This window comes from Lolium rigidum, chromosome 3 (genome assembly GCF_022539505.1).
Source record: "Lolium rigidum isolate FL_2022 chromosome 3, APGP_CSIRO_Lrig_0.1, whole genome shotgun sequence".
Lineage (NCBI taxonomy): Eukaryota > Viridiplantae > Streptophyta > Magnoliopsida > Poales > Poaceae > Lolium > Lolium rigidum.
The window spans coordinates 98,259,008-98,280,615 of NC_061510.1; the positions used below are offsets into that span (position 1 = coordinate 98,259,008).

At 45.3% G+C, this 21,608-nt stretch overlaps 1 protein-coding gene across 1 annotated transcript; it reads left to right on the forward strand.

Moving 5' to 3' along the window:
• The first annotated feature begins 2,821 nt into the window (after window positions 1-2,821).
• Window positions 2,822-21,142, forward strand: LOC124695238. Its single transcript, XM_047228108.1, has 5 exons — window positions 2,822-2,836; window positions 3,350-3,422; window positions 3,504-3,647; window positions 20,464-20,897; window positions 21,052-21,142. The coding sequence occupies exons 1-5, from the start codon at window positions 2,822-2,824 to the stop codon at window positions 21,100-21,102; spliced, it is 717 nt and encodes a 238-aa protein (XP_047084064.1). The 3' UTR covers window positions 21,103-21,142.
• Window positions 21,143-21,608: the final 466 nt, after the last annotated feature.

Genomic DNA, 21,608 nt, shown 5'->3' on the forward strand with positions numbered 1-21,608 from the left:
AGACTCTCTGAGTTCAACCCGTAAAGTTACAAGTCTCTATATTTCCTAATACAACTCTAACTTTCCTTAATGCTAACTGGGCTTCCGAACTTCATATTCTTCGACTTGTGGGCCTTCAGTAAACCCTGGGTACCATCTTTGGCAGGCCCATTGGGGATGCCTATGTCAGTAGCCCCCGAGATTTTGCTTGAATCGAAGAATCATGGAATATCTCCAACTTTATAATCATCAAATAACTTTTTCAAGCCATCACATATCTTTTAAATAAGCAATTATATATTGTACAGGGATAATGGTAGTTGGGGCTAGTTCATCTGACGGATCAGGTACTAGTTAACTGCTCTAGTGGCAATCCGCAAAAACCTACTTCAAAATCACGTCCCTGGACATGATCTCGGGATACTGGTGTTAACTCGATAGGTGCCGCTTAAGGTCTTACCATCTGTCGAGTCCCAGTCATATTTTATTGGGTACCTAACGCGTCCGTTAGGATTTTTCTTCGTATCTGTTGATACGGAAAAAAGTAGCAAACCGACGTCAGAGACGATGCCACGGCGCTCAGAACGGATCTGGGGTCTTACCTTCGCAAAGTTTTGCGGCATTCAGAGATTATTCGCGACTTAGGCGCTCAGAGAATATATTGTCGAGTGCTTTTTCGGCTGTTGGAATAGCACATTTTATTGAGTCAACGGATGACTTATCTTGTCTTCCCGATGGGAGTATATGAAGAGTTATTTGTATAACTCGAAATATACTCATTATACTTTTACAATTTCATCGGGCACGCGAACAGCGTTCCCGATGGGAGTAGCCCCCGAGGCTACAGCCAAGGACTTGTACTTGGTTGTAGGTTTAACACTTTAACGCCTGATCTCGCTATATTGTCATACTTTCTTGAGTTTTTATTTCTATCGGGTGCGCGACCAGCGCTCCCGATGGGAGTAGCCCCCGAGGCTATGAACAAACGCTTGCATTTGATCATAGGGCTCTCGCCATTTCTATTTTGCCATACCCGAAATTTCCTTTTTCAAAAGTAGCCCCCGAGCATTTGATCAAAAACTTGTATTTGACCAAAAGCTCTCGAGATTACCAGTCGTTTTTCATTGTCGTCACTTTTCATAAGATCCCAGCCGAGATTTTTCATTGGTAAGGTGACATCATAGCTGACGATAGCCACGACCATTGTATCGGAGAGATGCGAGAGCTATCCCTTCACTGACATGTGGGCCCAAAATCTGCGACCCATTGACACGTTACGCAAGTGGGGGACACACGTCCTTCGCTTTTCCTGGCACACGCGCTGTAGCGCCTGTCCAGTTCCATCATGGTAAAAATACCGTTTTACCCTTTGATCCACGTGTACATCATCAAGTCCATTCTTATTCTATCCAACGGTGCGACGCTCTGGATGGACCTGCTATAAATACCCGTTATCGTCTTCATCAATCCCCTTCGCCGCACCATTGCTCATATCTCCTCTGCTTCTATCCTCATTGCAATCACAAAAAAGCTCCAAAGCTCACACCGTGCCCTACGCCTTCAACGGTAGTCGTTGATGCCACCGCGGCCAAGGCTCACGAGGCACAACACTCCCGAAGCATCAATGGCGGCGCAAGATCTAGGAACCACGGAGTGGGAGAGATCTAAGATCTCCGCGCAGGACATCAACCTGCTGAAAAAGCTTGGCCTGAGCAGGAAGAAAGATGCACTGCGCTTCCCCAGCAAAGAGAGCTACCCGACGCCTCCCATTGAGTATCGGGTTAGTTTCGTTGACCACCTCATCCGCGGCCTTTCTGCACCCATCCATGATTTTCTTCGTGGATTGTTGTTTGTGTATGGGCTGCAACTTCATCATCTTACTCCCAACTCTATTCTCCACGTTTCTATTTTTATCACTTTTTGCGAGTGCTTCCTTGGAGTCCATCCCAATTGGGCTCTGTGGAAGCGCATCTTCCTCCTCCGCCGCAATGGCTCCCCCAACATCGCCTATAACATAGGCGGTGTCGTTATTTGCGTCCGCCCTGATGTCGAGTATTTTGACGTCAAATTCCCTGACTCCGTGCAAGGGTGGCGCAAAAAATGGTTGTATGTTCGCGAATAATGCGCCGACTCGCTTGAACACAACATTCCTCCTTTTAATGGCAACGAGAAAATCTTCCGCCGCCGCTCCTGAGATGCAGAAGCTACCGACGAAGAAAAATTAGCGATAGAGGCGCTGATGAAACGCATCCACGAGCTCCAAAATACTCGTGGCCAAGAATGGTCGGGTATCCAGATTACAACACATTTCCTTAGGATTAGGGTGCAGCCTCTACAGGCTCGCAAAAAACCCCTCTGGATGTATGCTGGCGATGAAGATGTGGATCGCGTGTCGACAGATCTATCAGTCAAGGACTTAGAAAAACTTGTCCGAAAAATCTCTTCACTCAGCAAGAAAGACACCATTCCGTCATCTTGCCGCGTGACGCCGTATAGCGGCGCCAACGCCCTCCCCAAGGTAAATTTTCATCCTTCCGAGTTTTTAGTATTTGTCGACTACTATTTTTGATGGCATCCTTTGTGTAATCCTGGTGTCGACATATTTTGCCCTTGTAGAAACACCAAGTCCTAGTTTCTCTTCCTCCTCTTCCTGAAGGCGGGGAAGTCGAAGAACGGACCGTCGTCACCGACGAACACCAGGGCACTTCTCGCCCTGAGAGCGAAGTCGCGGGTTCTCACAAATCCGCGGCTTCCTCTGAAAGAGAAGTTGATTCTGAGGCTACCGAGTCTGCGCACTCCCTCCCCTCTGTTGTTTCTCCAATGAACAAGCGGAAAAGAGATAATGCCGCAGATTCTGGTACCTCAAAGATTAACAAGTCCCCTCTCGAGGAAACTTTACCCGAAGAGGAGGACAGACCTTTCAACCCTTACGATGATGCCCTTGTCAGCTCATAAGTTTCTGTCAACGTTTCCCTTTGTATCCGACAATTTTTCCTGTCTTTGTTTCTTATATTTTTCCCTGATGTAATAGTGGTGACGAGGAAGAAAATCCTTCTATTGACGTGACTGCTCGAACGAGCACGTCTCGTACTTTAGTTCTCTCCGAAACTCGTCCCGCAGCGGACGAAACCTCGCCTCCACAACAGGATATAGGACATCCCAGTCCTGTTGTGAGCCCACCGTGCTCCGTCGCCAAAACGAGCAAGGACTGATCAAGAAAAGGAGCTAAGTCTCTTGACCAACAGCTCGGCGACCCCTCTTATGGATGATGTAAGTGCCTTTCTTGTTGTCTTTTTGCTGTCGAATGTTTCCAACTCTTTTGTTGTCGAAATTCTTCAACCTCTCTTTTTTATTCCGTGTTACTTTTCAGCCTTCAATGAAGGAATTTGTTCGTCTCGGTACTCAATTCATCGGGTACCGTGATCTTGCCAATGAGCTGAAAGGTATTCTTTCTTGCTGCATTTCATCGAATATATTTGCCTCTTCTATTTTCCCGTAACCTGTGTCACCCTTTATTTTGCTAGAATCACTTTCTGAGGCGAACAAGCATGCTGATGACCTGGCCCGGAAGCTTGAACAGAGTAAAAAAGCTCGCGAAAAAGCTGAATCAGATGCTGCCACTGTCGAGCGTCTTCGAAAGAGACTTCAAGATGCGAAAAATGCTTTGAGTGAGAACATAGCTCAGCAGTCTGCTCGCGAAAACGAAATTATCACTCGCTTGGAGTCACAGAGCCGACGCTTTGTTAGTAAGTGCTCTTAACCACTTTGATTTCTTCGGGAAATCGTGCTTTTCTTTGCGCATTTGTTGACAAGCTGGATTTTGCCTCTATAAGGAAATACGCATCAAGATTATGATCTGGAGAATCCTGAAGGTGATCGTCTTCTCGACGCGCTCTCCCTCCTTGAAATTCATGGAGACGAGGCACGCCAAGGCATTGCTGATGCTAGGGCGGGACTGTTACGGCTGTTTCCTTACTTCTTCGGGAAGAAAAAGGAACCCGACTCTTTCGCTGAACTGGCCCAGCACTTCATCCCTGCAGAAGATCTTGGGCTCGGTCTTCGACAAGAGGGTTTGAAGATTGGCGTTGAAGGCACCATTGCTTTGGTTGCCGAGAGCCAACAAGCTGTCGATTGGTCGAAATTTGGTGACGTCGAGCAGATGGAGACAAAAAAATGGCAATCTATGATTAGAGCTGCCAAGCCAAGCTCAAAGGAGATCCTCTCCTTCCTTGGATGCAAACCAACTCCTTCCCCTAGCTCGACAAAGCCAGAGGTCAAGTAGACCGTTCTGTTCTTGACTTTTATTTTGTTCTTTTGCCTTTTTCGACGTCGCCGAAGTGGCTTTGTCGACAGCTGCCCTATTGGTTCATTAGGAACCCTCTTTTGTAATGCCCATGTAAATATTTGACTGAATCAATGAAAAGCTATCTTGCCGAATTATTGATATCGAAATATTTTCCTTTAGTTGATTTTTGACAACTATACCGTGGTGCCTCGCTCTTCGGATGCATTACTGATACGTCTCAAACGTATCTATAATTTCTTATGTTCCATGCTACTTTTATGATGATACTCACATGTTTTATACACATTATATGTCATTATTATGCGTTTTCCGGAACTAACCTATTGACGAGATGCCGAAGGGCCAGTTGCTGTTTTCTGCTGTTTTTGGTTTCAGAAATCCTAGTAAGGAAATATTCTCGGAATCGGACGAAATCAACGCCCGGCATCTTAGAATTCCACGAAGCTTCCAGAACACCCGAGAGCAACCAGAGGGGGGCCACAGGCCCACCAGACAACAGGGCAGCGCGGCCCAGGGGGGGCGCGCCCCCCTATTGTGTCACCGCCTCGTCAGCCCTCCGACTCCGCCTCTTCGCATATTTAAGCCTCCTCGACCTAAAACCTCGATACGAAAAAGCCACGGTACGAGAAACCTTCCAGAGCAGCCGCCATCGCGAAGCCAAGATCTGGGGGACAGGAGTCTCTGTTCCGGCACGCCGCCGGGACGGGGAAGTGCCCCCGGAAGGCTCCTCCATCGACACCACCGCCATCTTCATCAACGCTGCTTGTCTCCCATGAGGAGGGAGTAGTTCTCCATCGAGGCTAAGGGCTGTACCGGTAGCTATGTGGTTAATCTCTCTCCTATGTACTTCAATACAATGATCTCATGAGCTGCCTTACATGATTGAGATTCATATGAGTTTTGTATCACTATTCATCTATGTGTTACTCTAGTGATGTTATTAAAGTACTATATTCCTCCTCCACGGTGTAATGGTGACGAGTGTGTGCATCGTGTAGTACTTGGCGTAGGTTATGATTGTAATCTCTTGTAGATTATGAAGTTAATTATTGCTATGATAGTATTGATGTGATCTATTCCTCCTTCATAGTGTGATGGTGACGAGTGTGCATGCTATGTTAGTACTTGGTGTAATTGCAATGATCTATCATGCACTCTAAGGTTATTTAAATATGAACATCGAATGTTGTGGAGCTTGTTAACTCCGGCATTGAGGTGCTCTTGTAGCCCTACGCAATTAGTGGTGTTCATCATCCAACAAGAGAGTGTAGAGTGGTTTTATTATGTGATCAATGTTGAGAGTGTCCACTAGTGAAAGTATGATCCCTAGGCCTTGTTTCCAAACATCTCCGTTCATTTACTGTTCTGTTGCATGTTTACTCGCTGCCATATTTTATTCAGATTGTTATTACCACTCATATACATCCATATTACTTGTATTTCACTATCTCTTCACCGAACTAGTGCACCTATACATCTGACAAGTGTATTAGGTGTGTTGGGGACACAAGAGACTTCTTGTATCGTGATTGCAGGGTTGCTTGAGAGGGATATCTTTGACCTCTTCCTCCCCGAGTTCGATAAACCTTGGGTGATCCACTTAAGGGAAACTTGCTTGCTGTTCTACAAACCTCTGCTCTTGGAGGCCCAACACTGTCTACAAGAATAGAAGCACCCGTAGACATCAAGCACTTTTCTGGCGCCGTTGCCGGGGAGGAAAGGTAAAAGGCACTCATACTCCGGTCCCAGGTAACTAAGTACTTTTCTGTTGCCGTTGTGTGTGTGCTCGAAGCTATTTCCTTTAGATCCTGCAATTGCATCTTTTTGTTTCTTGTTTACACTAGTTAGGCATAATGGAAAACATCTGTGAGCTTTTTGTACTATTTCCTGAGTCAAGACATGAATGGTTTAATGCGAAAATTAAAAAACCTATGGAAACTTATTTGCATGCTAGTAGCAATGATATTAGTATGAACGCTTTGAACACCATTGTTGATAATGATATAGAAAGTTCTAAGCTTGGGGAGGTCGGTTTTGATGAAAATGATTTCTTTAGCCCTTCGGGTATTGAGGAGAAAGTTTATGTTGATTATGATATGCCTCCCATATATGATGATTATAATGATAGTGGTCTTTTGGTGCCGCCTACTATGGAGAGTAAATTTAATTATGATTATACTATGCCTCCTATATTTGATGATGAGAATAATAATGATAGCTACTTTGTTGAATTTGCTCCCACTACAACTAATAAAACTGATTATGCTTATGTTGGGAGTAGTAATAATTTTATGCATGAGACTCATGATAAGAATGCTTTATGTGATAGTTATATTGTTGAGTTTGCTCATGATGATACTGAAAGTTATTATGAGAGAGGAAAATATGGTTGTGGAAGTTTTCATGTTACTAAAACACCTCTCTATATGCTGAAAATCTTGAAGTTACACTTGTTTTATCTTTCTATGCTTGTTGCATTATGCCTACATGACTTGTTTATTTACAAGATTCCTTTTCATAGGAAGTGGGTTAGGCTTAAATTTGTTTTGAATTTGCTTTTTGATGCTCTCTTTTGCTTCAACTACTATTTCTTGCGAGTGCATCATTAAAACTGCTGAGCCCATCTTAATGGCTATAAAGAAAGCACTTCTTGGGAGATAACCCATGTTTTTATTTTACTACAGTACTTTGTTTTATATTTGAGTCTTGGAAGTTGTTACTACTGTAGCAACCTCTCCTTATCTTTATTTTATTGCATTGTTGTGCCAAGTAAAGTCTTTGATAGTAAAGTCAATACTAGTTTTGGATTACTGCGCTAGAAACAGATTTCTTGCTGTCACGAATTTGGGTATGATTCTCTGTAGGTAACTCAGAAAAATCTGCCAATTTACGTGCGTGATCCTCAGATATGTACGCAACTTTCATTCAATTTGGGTATTTTCATCTGAGCAAGTCTGGTGCCTCTTTAAAATTCGTTTTTACGGACTGTTCTGTTTTGACAGATTCTGCCTTTTATTTTGCATTGCCTCTTTCGATGTGTTGGATGGAATTCTTTGTTCCATTACCTTCCAGTAGCTTTGAGCAATGTTCAGAAGTGTTAAGAATGATTGTGACCTCTGAACATGTGAATTTTTAATTATGCACTAACCCTCTAATGAGTTTGTTTCGAGTTTGGTGTGGAGGAAGTTTTCAAGGGTCAAGAGAGGAGGATGATACAATATGATCAAGAAGAGTGAAAAGTCTAAGCTTGGGGATGCCCCCATGGTTCATCCCTGCATATTTCAAGAAGACTCAAGCATCTAAGCTTGGGGATGCCCAAGGCATCCCCTTCTTCATCGACAAATTATCAGGTTTCTTCTCTCGAAACTATATTTTTATTCGGTCACATCTTATGTGCTTTACTTGGAGCGTCTGTGTGCTTTTATCTTCGTTTTGTTAGTTTCATTCTCTGAATAAATGTTTGTGTGGGAGAGAGACACGCTCCTCTGGTTCATATGAACACACGTGTTCTTATCTTTTAATGTTCATGGCGAAGGTTGAAACTGCTTCGTTAATTGTTATATGGTTGGAAACGTAAAATGCCGCATGTGGTAAATGGTATAATAATTTGATACTTGGCAATTGTTGTGCTTATATAGATCATGTTTAAGCTCTTGCATCATGTACCTTGTACCCATTAATGAAGAACTACATAGAGCTTGTTAAAATTTGGTTTGCATGATTAGTTTCTCTAGAGTCTACATATTTTCTGGTTAACGTGTTTGAACAACAAGGAGACGATGTAAAGTCTTATAATGTTTGCAATATGTTCATATGTAAGTCTTGCTGAACCGTTTTATACTTGAGTTTGCTTCAAACAACCTTGCTAGCCTAGCCTTGTATTGAGAGTAATTCTTCTCGTGCATCCAAATCCTTGAGCCAAATACTATGCCATTTGTGTCCACCATACCTACCTACTGTTGGAGATATGCCCAAGAGGCAATAATAAAAGTGGTTATTATATATCTTATGTTTATGATAAATGTTTATATACCATGCTATAATTGTATTAACCGAAACATTGATACATGTGTGATATGTAAACAACAAAGAGTCCTAGTATGCCTCTTAACTAGCTTGTTGATTAATGGATGATTAGTTTCATAATCATGAACATTTGCAAAGAGTACGCGGGTTCCCAGCCCCCAATTAATCAACCTTCATTAATAATTCTCTTCACATGTTTTGCTCTCGATTCATCAGTAAGCAACTTAATTTTGCAAATAGACACTCCTCCATGGTATGTGAATGTTGGAAGGCACCCGAGGATTCGGTTAGCCATGGCTTGTGTAAGCAAAAGGTTGGGAGGAGTGTCAACCATAAATAAAAACTAAAATACATGTGTAAACAAAAGAGAAGAGGGATGATCTACCTTGCTGGTAGAGATAACGTCCTTCATGGGAGCCGCTCTTTGAAAGTCTGTTTGGCAAGGGGGTTAGAGTGCCCACTACCATTCGTTGACAACAACAAACACCTCTCAAAACTTTACTTTTATGTTCTCTATATGATTTCAAAACTTAAAAAGCTCTAGCACATGATTTAATCTCTGCTTCCCACTGCGAAGGGCCTATCTTCTACTTTATTGTTGAGTCAGTTTACCCATTCTTTCTATCTTAGAAGCAAACACTTGTGTGAGCTGTGTGCATTGATTCTTACATGTTTACTTATTGCACTTGTTATATTGCTTTATGTTGACAATTATCCATGAGATATATATGTTGAAGTTGAAAGCAATTGCTGAAACTTAATCTTCATTTGTGTTGCTTCAATGCCTTTACTTTGAATCTATTGCTTTATGAGTAACTCTTATGCAAGTCTTATTGACGCTTGTCTTGAAACTACTATTCATGAAAAGTCTTTGTTATATGGTTCAATTGTTTACTCATTGTCTTTACCAATGCTTCGAATCGCTGCATTCATCTCATATGCTTTACAATAGTATGATCAAGATTATGATAGCATGTCACTTAAGAAATTATCTTTGTTATCGTTTACCTACTCGAGGGCGAGTAGGAACTAAGCTTGGGGATGGTTGATACGTCTCAAACGTATCTATAATTTCTTATGTTCCATGCTCCTTTTATGATGATACTCACATGTTTTATACACACTTTACATCATTTATATGCGTTTTCCGGAACTAACCTATTGACGAGATGCCGAAGGGCCAGTTGCTGTTTTCTGCTGTTTTTGGTTTCAGAAATCCTAGTAAGGAAATATTCTCGGAATCGGACGAAATCAACGCCCAGCATCCTATTTTTCCACGAAGCTTCCAGAACACCCGAGAGCCACCAGAGGGGAGCCCTGGTGGGCCCAGATGATAGGGCGGCGTGGCTAGGCTAGGGCCCGCGCCCCCCTATTGTGTCACCACCCCGTCAGCCCTCCGACTCCGCCTCTTCGCCTATTTAAAGGTCCCTGACCTAAAACCTCGAGACGAAAAAGCCACGGTACGAGAAACCTTCCAGAGCCGCCGCCATGGCGAAGCCAAGATCTGGGGGACAGGAGTATCTGTTCCGGCACGCCGTCGGGACTGGGGAAGTGCCTCCGGAAGGCTCCTCCATCGACACCACCGCCATCTTCATCACCGCTGCTTGTCTCCCATGAGGAGGGAGTAGTTCTCCATCGAGGCTAAGGGCTGTACCTGGTAGCTATGTGGTTAATCTCTCCTATGTACTTCAATACAATGATCTCATGAGCTGCCTTACATGATTGAGATTCATATGAGTTTTGTATCACTATTCATCTATGTGTTACTCTGGTGATGTTATTAAAGTAGTCTATTCCTCCTCCATGGTGTAAAGGTGACAGTGTGTGCATCATGTAGTACTTGGCGTAGGTTATGATTGTAATCTCTTGTAGATTATGAAGTTAATTATTGCTATGATAGTATTGATGTGATCTATTCCTCCTTCATAGTGTGATGGTGACAGTGTTCCTGCTATGTTAGTACTCGGTGTAATTGCAATGATCTATCATGCACTCTAAGGTTATTTAAATATGAACATCGAATGTTGTGGAGCTTGTTAACTCCGGCATTGAGGTGCTCTTGTAGCCCTACACAATTAGTGGTGTTCATCATCCAACAAGAGAGTGTAGAGTGGTTTTATTATGTGATCAATGTTGAGAGTGTCCACTAGTGAAAGTATGATCCCTAGGCCTTGTTTCTAAGCATCGAAACTCCGTTTATTTACTGTTTTGTTGCATGTTTACTCGCTTCCATAATTTATTCAGATTGCTATTGCCACTCATATTCATCCATATCATTTGCATCTCACTATCTCTTCGCCGAACTAGTGCACCTATACATCTGACAAGTGTATTAGGTGTGTTGGGGACACAAGAGACTTCTTGCATCGTGATTGCAGGGTTGCTTGAGAGGGATATCTTTGACCTCTTCCTCCCTGAGTTCGATAAACCTTGGGTGATCCACTTAAGGGAAACTTGCTGCTGTTCTACAAACCTCTGCTCTTGGAGGCCCAACACTGTCTACAAGAATAGAAGCACCCGTAGACATCAGCGAGTAGGAACTAAGCTTGGGGATGCTTGATACGTCTCCAACGTATCTATAATTTCTGATGTTCCATGCTAGTTTTATGGCAATATCTACATGTTTTGCTCACACTTTATAATGATTTTATGCATTTTCCGGAACTAACCTATTAACAAGATGCCGAAGTGCCAGTTCCTATTTTCTGCTGTTTTTGGTTCCTGAAAGGCTGTTCGGGCAATATTCTCGGAATTCGACGAAACAAAATCCAAACATTTTATTTTACCGAGACGGACCAGAACACCGAAGGGCAGACGGAGTGGAGGCCGAGGGCCCCCACACCATAGGCCGGCGCGGCCAAGAGGGGGGCGCGCCGCCCTATGGGGTGGGCCCCCCAGGCACCTCCTTGCGCCGCCTCTTCGCCTATTTAACCCCTCGTGACCTAAAAACTCGACACCAATTGACGAAACTCCAAGAAGACTGCGCAGGACGCCACCGCCATCGCGAAACTCCGTTTCGGGGGACAGAAGTCTCTATTCCGGCACGCCGCCGGGACGGGGAATTGCCCCCGGAGTCATCTCCATCGACACCACCGCCATCTTCATCGCCATCGCTGTATCCTATGATGAGGAGGGAGTAGTTCTCCACCGAGGTTGAGGGCTCTACCGGTAGCTATGTGGTTCATCTCTCTCTCCCATGTGATCTTTATGTGATCATGAGCTTTGTATCACTATTAATCTATGTGCTACTCTAGTGATGTTATTAAAGTAGTCTATTCCTCCTCCATGATGTAAAGTTGACAGTGTGTGCATCATGTAGTACTTGGCGTAGGTTATGATTGTGATCTCTTGTAGATTATGAAGTTAACTATTACTATGCACTCTAGAGGTTACTTTAATATGAACTCCAGATTCACTCCATGGTGTGACGGTGACATTGTGCACGTCGTGTGTGTTTCCTTTATGAAGTTGTGGAGCTTGTTTACTCCGGCTTGAGGGTGCTCTTGTAGCCCTACACAATGAATGGTGTTTGTTATCCAACAAGAGAGTGTTTGAAGTAGCACAAAGGAGGAGAAGTTATTTATTTATGTGATCATTGTTGAGAGTGTCCACTAGTGAAAGTATGATCCCTAGGCCTTGTTTCCAAATATCGAATCACCGTTTATTTACTGTTCTACTGCATGTTTACTTCCTGCCATATTTATTTCAGATTGTTATTGCCACTCATATTCATCCATATCAATTGCATTTTACTATCTCTTCGCCGAACTAGTGCACATATACATCTGACAAGTGTATTAGGTGTGTTGGGGACACAAGAGACTTCTTGTATCTTAATTGCAGGGTTGCTTGAGAGGGATACCTTTGACCTCTACCTCCCTGAGTTCGATAAACCTTGGGTGATTCACTTAAGGGAAACTTGCTGCTGTTCTACAAACCTCTGCTCTTGGAGGCCCAACACTGTCTACAGGAATAGAAGCGTGCGTAGACATCAATGATTGGTGGGGCTTTTGAAATTGATCCTTCGGGGGCGACTGGCTTCCTGGCAGATCCTTTCTGCTTCCCTGTTGGCATCACTGACTATCCTCTCCCACCGATCCCTGAGCGCCCTGGCCTTCTACATGTACCCTGTGCTTCTGGGCTAGTTCTCCCCGACCAGCTCCATTAGCTCCTCCGTGTCCTGCCTTTCCTCGAGCATTGCTACTGCGGTATTGGCGAACTTTTCAGCGGTAGCCAGTAGTTCTTTCCTTTTGGCTTCTAGAGCTTCCGGATCTGCGGCTTCTCCCGGAGTTATTGGTTTGGTGAGGATTTCCGCGTGTGCGATGCCACCGCGGCCTACTGCCTTAGCGAGCTCTTCTATGGACATCTCTTCTCCGAAGTCGAGGTCACGTCCTTGTCCAGGCTCCACCGTAATGCGAGGGAGCACCCGAGGTGGGGTATCCGGATTGGACGGGCCTGGACTCCGGCATTGGGCGGAGTTGTTTCTGCGTTAGCTTCTTGCTCCAGCCCAGTGATGATCGCAAGGACCTGCTTTGGCGGAGCGGATTCTGCCTCAGCTTTCTCCTTGTCCTCCAACTCCTTCATAGCATAGTTGTACCCATCCGTGTCCATGGAAGATGCGTCATCAGATAATGGGCTTAGATTCTCGAGTATAGATTCTTCTTTGTTTCCGGCACCCTCTTGCTGATCCGGAACATTGTTGTCTCCGGCAGCCTCTTGCTGATCCGGAGCATTGTTGTCTCCGGAAGCCTCAACCTGCATGGGTCCAGCTCCGTCCTAAAGAGGGGCGGTTCCTGCAGTATGTGCGAGGAAGTGCACGAAGTGACACCTTTGTTTTTCTAACACCTGGGAGACCCAGGCGGATACGCATTGGTCTTCCACCGTAATTTCCTGCTCAGGGGCGGATTGGGTGGGCTTTGAAATTTTCAGATCTAAGGCGGAATCTTCCTTAGAAAGTTTCTGCGACTCAGATCGGATCTTCGCGACTGCGTCCTGCTCAGCGGCGGTCGCGTCAGTGATACGTCTCCGACGTATCGATAATTTCTTATGTTCCATGCCACATTATTGATGATATCTACATGTTTTATACACATTATATGTCGTATTTATGCATTTTCCGGCACTAACCTATTAACAAGATGCCGAAGAGCCGCTTGCTGTTTTCTCGTTGTTTTTGGTTTCGAAATCCTAGTAAAGAAATATTCTCGGAATTGGACGAAATCAACGCCCAGTGGTCCTATTTTGCCACGAAGCTTCCGTAAGACCGAAGGAGAGTCGAAGTGGGGCCACGAGGTGGCCGGCACACCAGGCGGCGCGGCCCGGCCCCGGCCGCGCCGGCCCTGTCGTGCGGGCCCTCGTGCCGCCCTTACTCGCCCTTCCGCCTACAAATAGCCTCCGTCGCGAAACCCCCAGCATCGAGAGCCACGATACGGAAAACCTTACCGAGACGCCGCCGCCGCCAATCCCATCTCTGGGGATTTCGGAGATCACCTCCCGCACCCTCGCCGGAGAGGGGATTCATCTCCCGGAGGACTCTTCACCGCCATGGTCGCCTCCGGAGTGATGAGTGAGTAGTTCACCCCTGGACTATGGGTCCATAGCAGTAGCTAGATGGTTGTCTTCTCCTCATTGTGCTTCATTGTTGGATCTTGTGAGCTGCCTAACATGATCAAGATCATCTATCTCGTAATACTATATGTTGTGTTTGTCGGGATCCGATGGATAGAGAATACTATGTTATGTTAATTATCAAGTTATTACCTATGTGTTGTTTATGATCTTGCATGCTCTCCGTTATTAGTAGAGGCTCTAGCCAAGTTTTTGCTCTTAACTCCAAGAGGGAGTATTTATGCTCGATAGTGGGTTCATGCCTCCATTAAATCTGGGACAGTGGATGTAAAGTTCTAAGGTTGTGGATGTGCTATTGCCACTAGGGATAAAACATTGATGCTATGTCTAAGGATGTAGTTATTGATTACATTACGCACCATACTTAATGCAATTGTCTCGTTGTTTTGCAACTTAATACCGGAAGGGGTTCGGATGATAACCTCGAAGGTGGACTTTTTAGGCATAGATGCATGTCGGATAGCGGTCTATGTACTTTGTCGTAATGCCCAATTAAATCTCACTATATTTATCATGTCATGTATGTGCATTGTTATGCCCTCTCTATTTGTCAATTGCCCGACTCGTAATTTGTTCACCCAACATGCTTTTATCTTATGGGAGAGACACCTCTAGTGAACTGTGGACCCCGGTCCTATTCTTTACATCGCATACAATCTACTGCAATACTTGTTTTACTGTTTTCTGCGAACAATCATCTTCCACACAATACGGTTAATCCTTTGTTACAGCAAGCCGGTGAGATTGACAACCTCACTGTTTCATTGGGGCAAAGTACTTTGGTTGTGTTGTGCAGGTTCCACGTTGGCGCCGGAATCCCTAGTGTTGCGCCGCATTACATTCCGCCACCATCAACCTTCAACGTGCTTCTTGGCTCCTCCTGGTTCGATAAACCTTGGTTTCTTTCTGAGGGAAAACTTGCTACTGTCTGCATCACACCTTCCTCTTGGGGTTCCCAACGGACGTGTGTCGACTGCACGCATCAGTCAGCGTTACTTACCAGGGCGTTTCCATCGGAATCGACGGTCTCGCCAATGAAGATGTGAATGCCGCCGATTGGGACGATGGAGAGCTTGACGGGGTCGGTCTTAGCCGTAATCCAGCACTCATCCTGAGGGATGATCGGAAAGTTCCCGATGTAAAGGACACGCCCCACAGCGATGGAGTCGTTGAAGCTTCCCATGGCAGAACCCTCCGGGTTCCGGCCTCCAGACGGCGCTGGCCCCACGGTGGGCACCAACTGTCGTTGCCTATTCGACGGTACCTCTGAGGAGGGATCCTCACGAGGGGGAGAAGAAGTAGGGGCCATCAGGCGGAGAGTCGTCGGGACGGTGGTACGCGATTTACCCAGCTTCGGAACACCTGCACGATGACAGGGCCTACTGCTACTTGTCTAGAATTATCTGGGCGCTTTCGCGTTGTTACAGTGAGTTGTGGTTGTGCCTCTAGGGCTCCCGAGATCCGGCTTATAAAGGCGCAAGGATCTAGGGTTTACACGGAGAGTCCTAGCCGGAATACAAGTTGCCTAACTACAGAATATTACATTGCCGTGCACGTCAAGGATCCGCCTTTCCATATACGATGTACTGGATCCGGCTACCCCTGATGGGCCAGGCCGGATCCGACTTCCATGGTAGGTCGGTGGATCCGACTCCTTGTTCCTGGGCCGGACTTCCTCCATCTTGATCAACAGCAACTAGGCCGGCCGATGGGCCATACACCACCATCACCGCCTATGGGCCACCCGAGCTTGCCGGATCTAGCCACCGTCGATGGTATACCCATGAAGTATACCCACAATAGCTAGCCATCGACCTTGCCCCTACTCCCCCTACCACCAAAGCCGTCATCGGTTGCAAGGTCAAGGCCCCGAAGAAAAGAGGTGGCAACGGTGGTGGGGCACTTGAGACCAACAAGGGCGGTGTCTGGCACGTCATAGTAAGGGTAAAGAAGGATGAGGCAGCAACCGCATCCACAACCAAGGTAAAGGCCGAGTTCTTCATGGCCATTCAGGCCAAGGCCAATGCCCAACTCTTCATCTCAAAGCTATCGCAAAGCCGTCCTTGTGATCAAGGGGGAGGCGCTCGCTGACGCCGTAGGTGTATGGCCGGAGACGCTCTCGTTGGGATCGACATTCTTACTTATCGAAGATACTACGATACATCCCCTATACTTGTGGGTCATCAGCCCCAAGCTTTGGACTACTTCAAGGTCATTTATAAAAATTCTACACGATGGTCCATTGTTGGAGGGAGCTCAAGTAATTCTCCCGAGTGGGTTAGCTTTGTAGGCTAGGAGGCCTACAAAAAGAGCCCAAAGATGGTGAGGGCACCGCATTGGCAGTCCTTGATATCTAAAAGGAAGACCCAACCAATGGTCCCTTCCATGTCGCCGAAGGGGCCACAAAGCCGCCAAGGACGATCTCGATCGTGATATGATGCTTCTCCACTTGCATTGAGTGAGATCTTGAAGGCGATGATGACAGGAAAGGAGGAGGCACTATCCAAGAGGGATGAGAAGTGATGCAGGATAATCATCGACCTCAGAAAGAGGGCTCTTGAAATCCAAGCCATTGAAGCTGAGGCCAAGTTGCTCGCGGAGGAGAACGATCATGTTCGCCGAATTGAGGCCTATGGAACTGGAACGAAGGGCTTTGTTCAAGAAGAAGCAAGCCATCATATGCCAACTCGATGCACGATCTTCCTCATATATCTATCTCACTTTGTTTATTTTGCATGGAACTTGTTTCCTTTTGAACTTTGATTCGGTACTATTGCATATGAACTATGTGATTCCCTAATTAGTGGTAAGTTATCAGCACTAAATTCAATTTTTGTTGCCTCTTCCATTCAAATGTTGCCCACTTGGGTTGAAATAGGGAGAAAAAAGTTCAACATGACTAGGCCGGACCAAATACGTCGAGCCGCTGGGCTGCCCCTCTACAACATGACACGTGGGCTCTGGCATTTTAAACACCGAGGAATGCCCATAATCGCCGCGCTTGAGCTAGCTCGGTAGAAAGAGCCGCTAGGGATAACTGCATCAGGAAAACTACAGACCAGACGATTTTTCCGTGCTGCATATACCGATCCACCGCGTGCTCTCGTATGATTTAGTTTCGTGCACAAATATTGCGCGGTGCATTATTTTTGCCGTGTTCCGTGCATGTTTCGATGGCAGAAAAGTTAGCCGCAATTAACTATAAATATCAGTCATCCATTCCGTTTAAATGATAATGTCTATGTCATTAATATTCATAATTACATAATATTACATTCCTATTGATTGACCTAATCAGCATCTAAGTAACTAACTAACACTAATTAAGTAAAAGCTCCTATTTCTAGTTCTCCATTGCAGTTAATCTTTGGCTGCCATACGCCATGACCTCGCCAACGGGCCATGGACCTCCGCGAGTAGTTCTGCGCACATCGTCATGCGAGATCTGAAAGGAACATTTGCACGATTTTAAAAGAGAATGAAGAGGGAATTCAAAATGAATTATGATCTCTAGGAAGGTATTAAGAATATTTACCGGCGCAGATTGAACATACGGTAGGCAAAGTCAAGGAGCGAGTTTGTGAGATATAGGGTTCCCAGTTGAGTGTGGAGTGCGTGAGATCTAGGATTCATAGTTGAGTGCATAGTGCGTGAGATCTAATGTTCATAGTTGAGTGGGGAGTGTGTGAAGGGTTCCTAGTTGAGTGCAGAGTTCGTAAGATCTAGGGTTTGTAGTTGAGCGGGGAACGCGGCGGCGTGGGTTGTTGGGTTAGGGGCAAGTGTGCCGGAAATGGTGAATGGAACCTGGGTGCACGCGCACCAAAGTTTTAAAAAATGCTATTTAAAAGTTTTCAAAAAACGTGAAGTAAATTTTTGCATGTAGATATTATGTTGATACTTACTCGTGTGTTTTTTCACGGAAAAATACCATTGTGTGTGACCTACACAAAAATGACAAAATGCAAATTCCTATTACTGTGAATAGTACAAATTCTTGTTCACTATTCTTATTTGGACATTTTGTCATTTTTATGCAGGCTACACACAATGGTATTTTTTCGTGAAAACTCACACGAGTAAGTATCAACATAATATCCAAATGCAAAATTTTACTTCACATTTTTTTGAAACTTTTAAATTGTATTTTTTTGAACTTTTCGTAAATGGGTGCACGCACACCCAGGTTCCATTCGTCCGGGTCGGCAAGTGTGCTCCCTATATTATGTAGGAAATGGCATTGTGGTCCATTGAGGTACGTAGATGTTTGTTTTATGGATTAGTAAGTTATTAAGCTCTACCAGCTTTGGTTGCTCAAAGGCCCCAAAGCGATTCGGTATATATGACAATAAAACAAACCCTTACTCGCATGTGGATGATGCAAAAAAAAAAAAAATTGACAAGTGGATAGCGCGTGGCTCTACTTGTAGTGCCAAAATACTACAATGTACTCCCTCCGGTCTCTTTTAATTGACTCGAATTTAGCATAACTTTGTACTAAATTTGAGTCAATTAAATAGGACCGGAGGGAGTACATAGAAATTTCAGTACCCCCTCCGGTTCATATTAATTGACTCTAATATGATGTATCTAGACACATTTTAGTTCTAGATACATTAATATTGAAGTCAATTAATATGAATCGGAGGGAGTACCAAAATACTACAGTGTACATAGAAATTTCAGTACCAAAATACTACAGAACATTTTGCTGCAGTACCAAACGACGGCTTACTAACATATATTAATTCAACATTAATATACCAAAATACTAGAGAACATTTCAGTGCAGTACCAAAATACAAAAGCAACTAAAAAACCTCCTATTGATAAGCAACTTCATTGAGATAAGGCATAATATGTTGGCCCATCACCGCCGAGAGACGTATACACTCGACCTGAAGTCTTCTGATCTCACTCGCCACCCGGTGATTGTGTTCCTCCTTTTGTATATCAATTCTTCCGTCGAATTTTGCTTGGGACATGTTGTACTTATGGTCGAGCGCGTCGTTCACACATGGCTCAACAAAGCTTTCATACCCGACCGGTAAGGATCATGAACAAAGAGCACGAAGGAAAAATTCGGAATCTTGTAGTGCCACCCAAGGAATATGCGGTCGGTGCTCTCGTCGTCGTATGCGACCTGGAAACTCAGCTTCATACTTTTTTCAGCACATGCAGCCAAAAGGCCAAGACTCATGCATGCCAAAACAATCCTTCGATTCCATGAGATTGATATAGTCTGGCAAGCCGCACTGGAAAAAATCCCAACACTTTTTTGGTCTGGTGAAGAGAGATCGATCGATGAAAACAACCAAAAACAAGAAAACCCCAATCAGATAGAAGAAACATAACCTGCTGTTTCTGCGATAAGGAGTGATGCCATGTGGAAGCAACTCCTCCTCTGCCCGCATCGCCATGAGCGTCTCCTCCGGCGCTGCTGCCCACCACTGAAGATTCTCCGAGGAAGATATGGGAAACGTACTGGGAGTAGTAGAAACTAGAGAGTAAGGTTATGGGAGGGGTCGAGCGCGAATATAAAGTCGTGCCTCGGCGTGGTGGGCCACACCATTCAGTGTGATGGACTTGACTAGTCAACATGCATGGTTGGAGTCACTGTAAATGTCAAGTCACATCCACAAAACTTGACATCCACAACGCAGCAATTTCTGATCGCATTGAACTAACGCGACGTAAGTAGCGCCGGGTCACCTAACCACCTAACACAACGTAATTATATGTTGTTATGGGATCTACCACGGTCGAAAAAATGTGCCAAATTTGTTAGCCACCGAGAAATTGCATCCACTGGGGAAAAAATTGCACGCATTTTTTTTGCTCGCGTTATCCAAAAAAATCCACCAAGTAAGGAGGATTTTTTTGGTAGTGCCTAGACCCAAATGGACAAAGGTGTCCGGACGGACATTTCCGTTTCCACAGTCCGACCTAAACGAACCAAAATGGACAAATTTGGTGTCGGAAATAGATCGGCCAGCCTGAGATGCCCTATCCCCGGAAGTGCAGCTCCTAGCACGGTTGGACTCTCATCTCATGAAACGGAAGAGCATCATAAGTCTACTCAGTGCGCTCACAAAAAGGGGCTACTCACTGACATTGATACACAAATGTCAATTCAACGATCCTATTTGTTTTGAAACTAAGGGCATGTTTGGTCGCTCCAGGAATTTTTGGGTAGTTTAATTGCCAACATTTAATTTAGCACTATTTATTTGGCTAGGCGCAAAGTTGGATTATGGCCGGGAGGATGCAAATTGAGCTTATTTGGTTGCATACGATCTAGTGTTGTGATAAGCGCTTCTCACAAGTGGTGATCTTACCACATTATCTAAATAGAGTAAGGCTGTTGAAATCGGAGCTCTCTCAGTGAATGGACGGTGCAAGCAAACGCGGTGGGCCAGCCCAGGGATAGGTGGCGTCCGTTTTGGGCTTGGCCGGTGCTTCGTGGCCAGCGCACTGTGGGTCAGGCTCCTTGTGAGAACGAAACGATTTCTCCACTCCCTCCCCAGTCTCAAGCGCAACTCCTCCCGGCCCTAGGTTTTCGCCGCCGTCCCTCACCTCGCAGCCATCCCCGTCTTTCTACTCCTCGGTCGCTCAAACCTCCCGTCACTCTCCCTCGAATTCCAGTCGCTGTCCAACTCCTCGACGTCCCCATCTTGCCCCCACGTCCACCTCTGCCTCTCTGCTCGATCGAGCAGTCAATGGGGAGGAACAGCGACGGAGAGCAGGCCTCCTCGATTGGTTTCCCGTGGTTAAGGCTTACATTCCTCTCCTACTGGTCTGGCATGGCCATAAAAGAAAATCCAGTATAGGCGACGGCAGGCCTCCGTACCGGAACATCCAGGTGCCGCTGCACCGCTTCGCGCCGCTGAAGCAGTCGTGGTCGGAGATCTACACGCCCGTCTACGAGCACATGAAGGTTGGAATCTGCATGCTCCTCAAGGTCAGTACATTGGCTCGATTTGCTCTCGGTTCTTCAAATCAGACAGCGTTCGATTCAATTAGTGGTTGTTCCATGCCCGTGGCAGCCTTTGCCAGTGGTATGATCGATTGGATAAATGGTTCAGAATATATAACTTGGTTGTATTCATTGGCAGGGATGCATCATCGCTCCAAATTATCAAGGTATCTTCCCAAACAAAGTGTGAGCCACCAAGATAAGTTAATGGCGCTAAGAAAACCAGAGAATTATCAGATGCATCCTTCAGACATATGAGTTGGACCACCACATCAACGTTGTTAGTCCAACTTCCAAAAAATATGGTTCATCCTCACACTGATTTTGTATTGTCTCTGGTATGAATCTTTGTTGATCTATATTTGGTTCAGTTCATTTGCAGCGCATCCCTTTTCGTTGCTGCTGTGCCCCTTTGTGACCAGATGCAGCGTGGTACCGAGATGAGGCAAAGTCATCCTTCTGTTCTGGCAAGGCGACTGACATCCCACGGCGCCCTGGTTCCTCGGCCGACACCGCGGTGTATAGGAGGATACAACAGCTATGTTGTAGAGCGCGGCGAGGAACGCCTACTCCTGGTGGTCGACGTGAAGTGTAGTAGGCTATCTTGTGAAAACTAATAATGTTTATCTCTGTCTAACAACTTAGTGTTGAGTCAATGAATGGACATATTTGTAGCATTTGCATCAGTGGATGGTC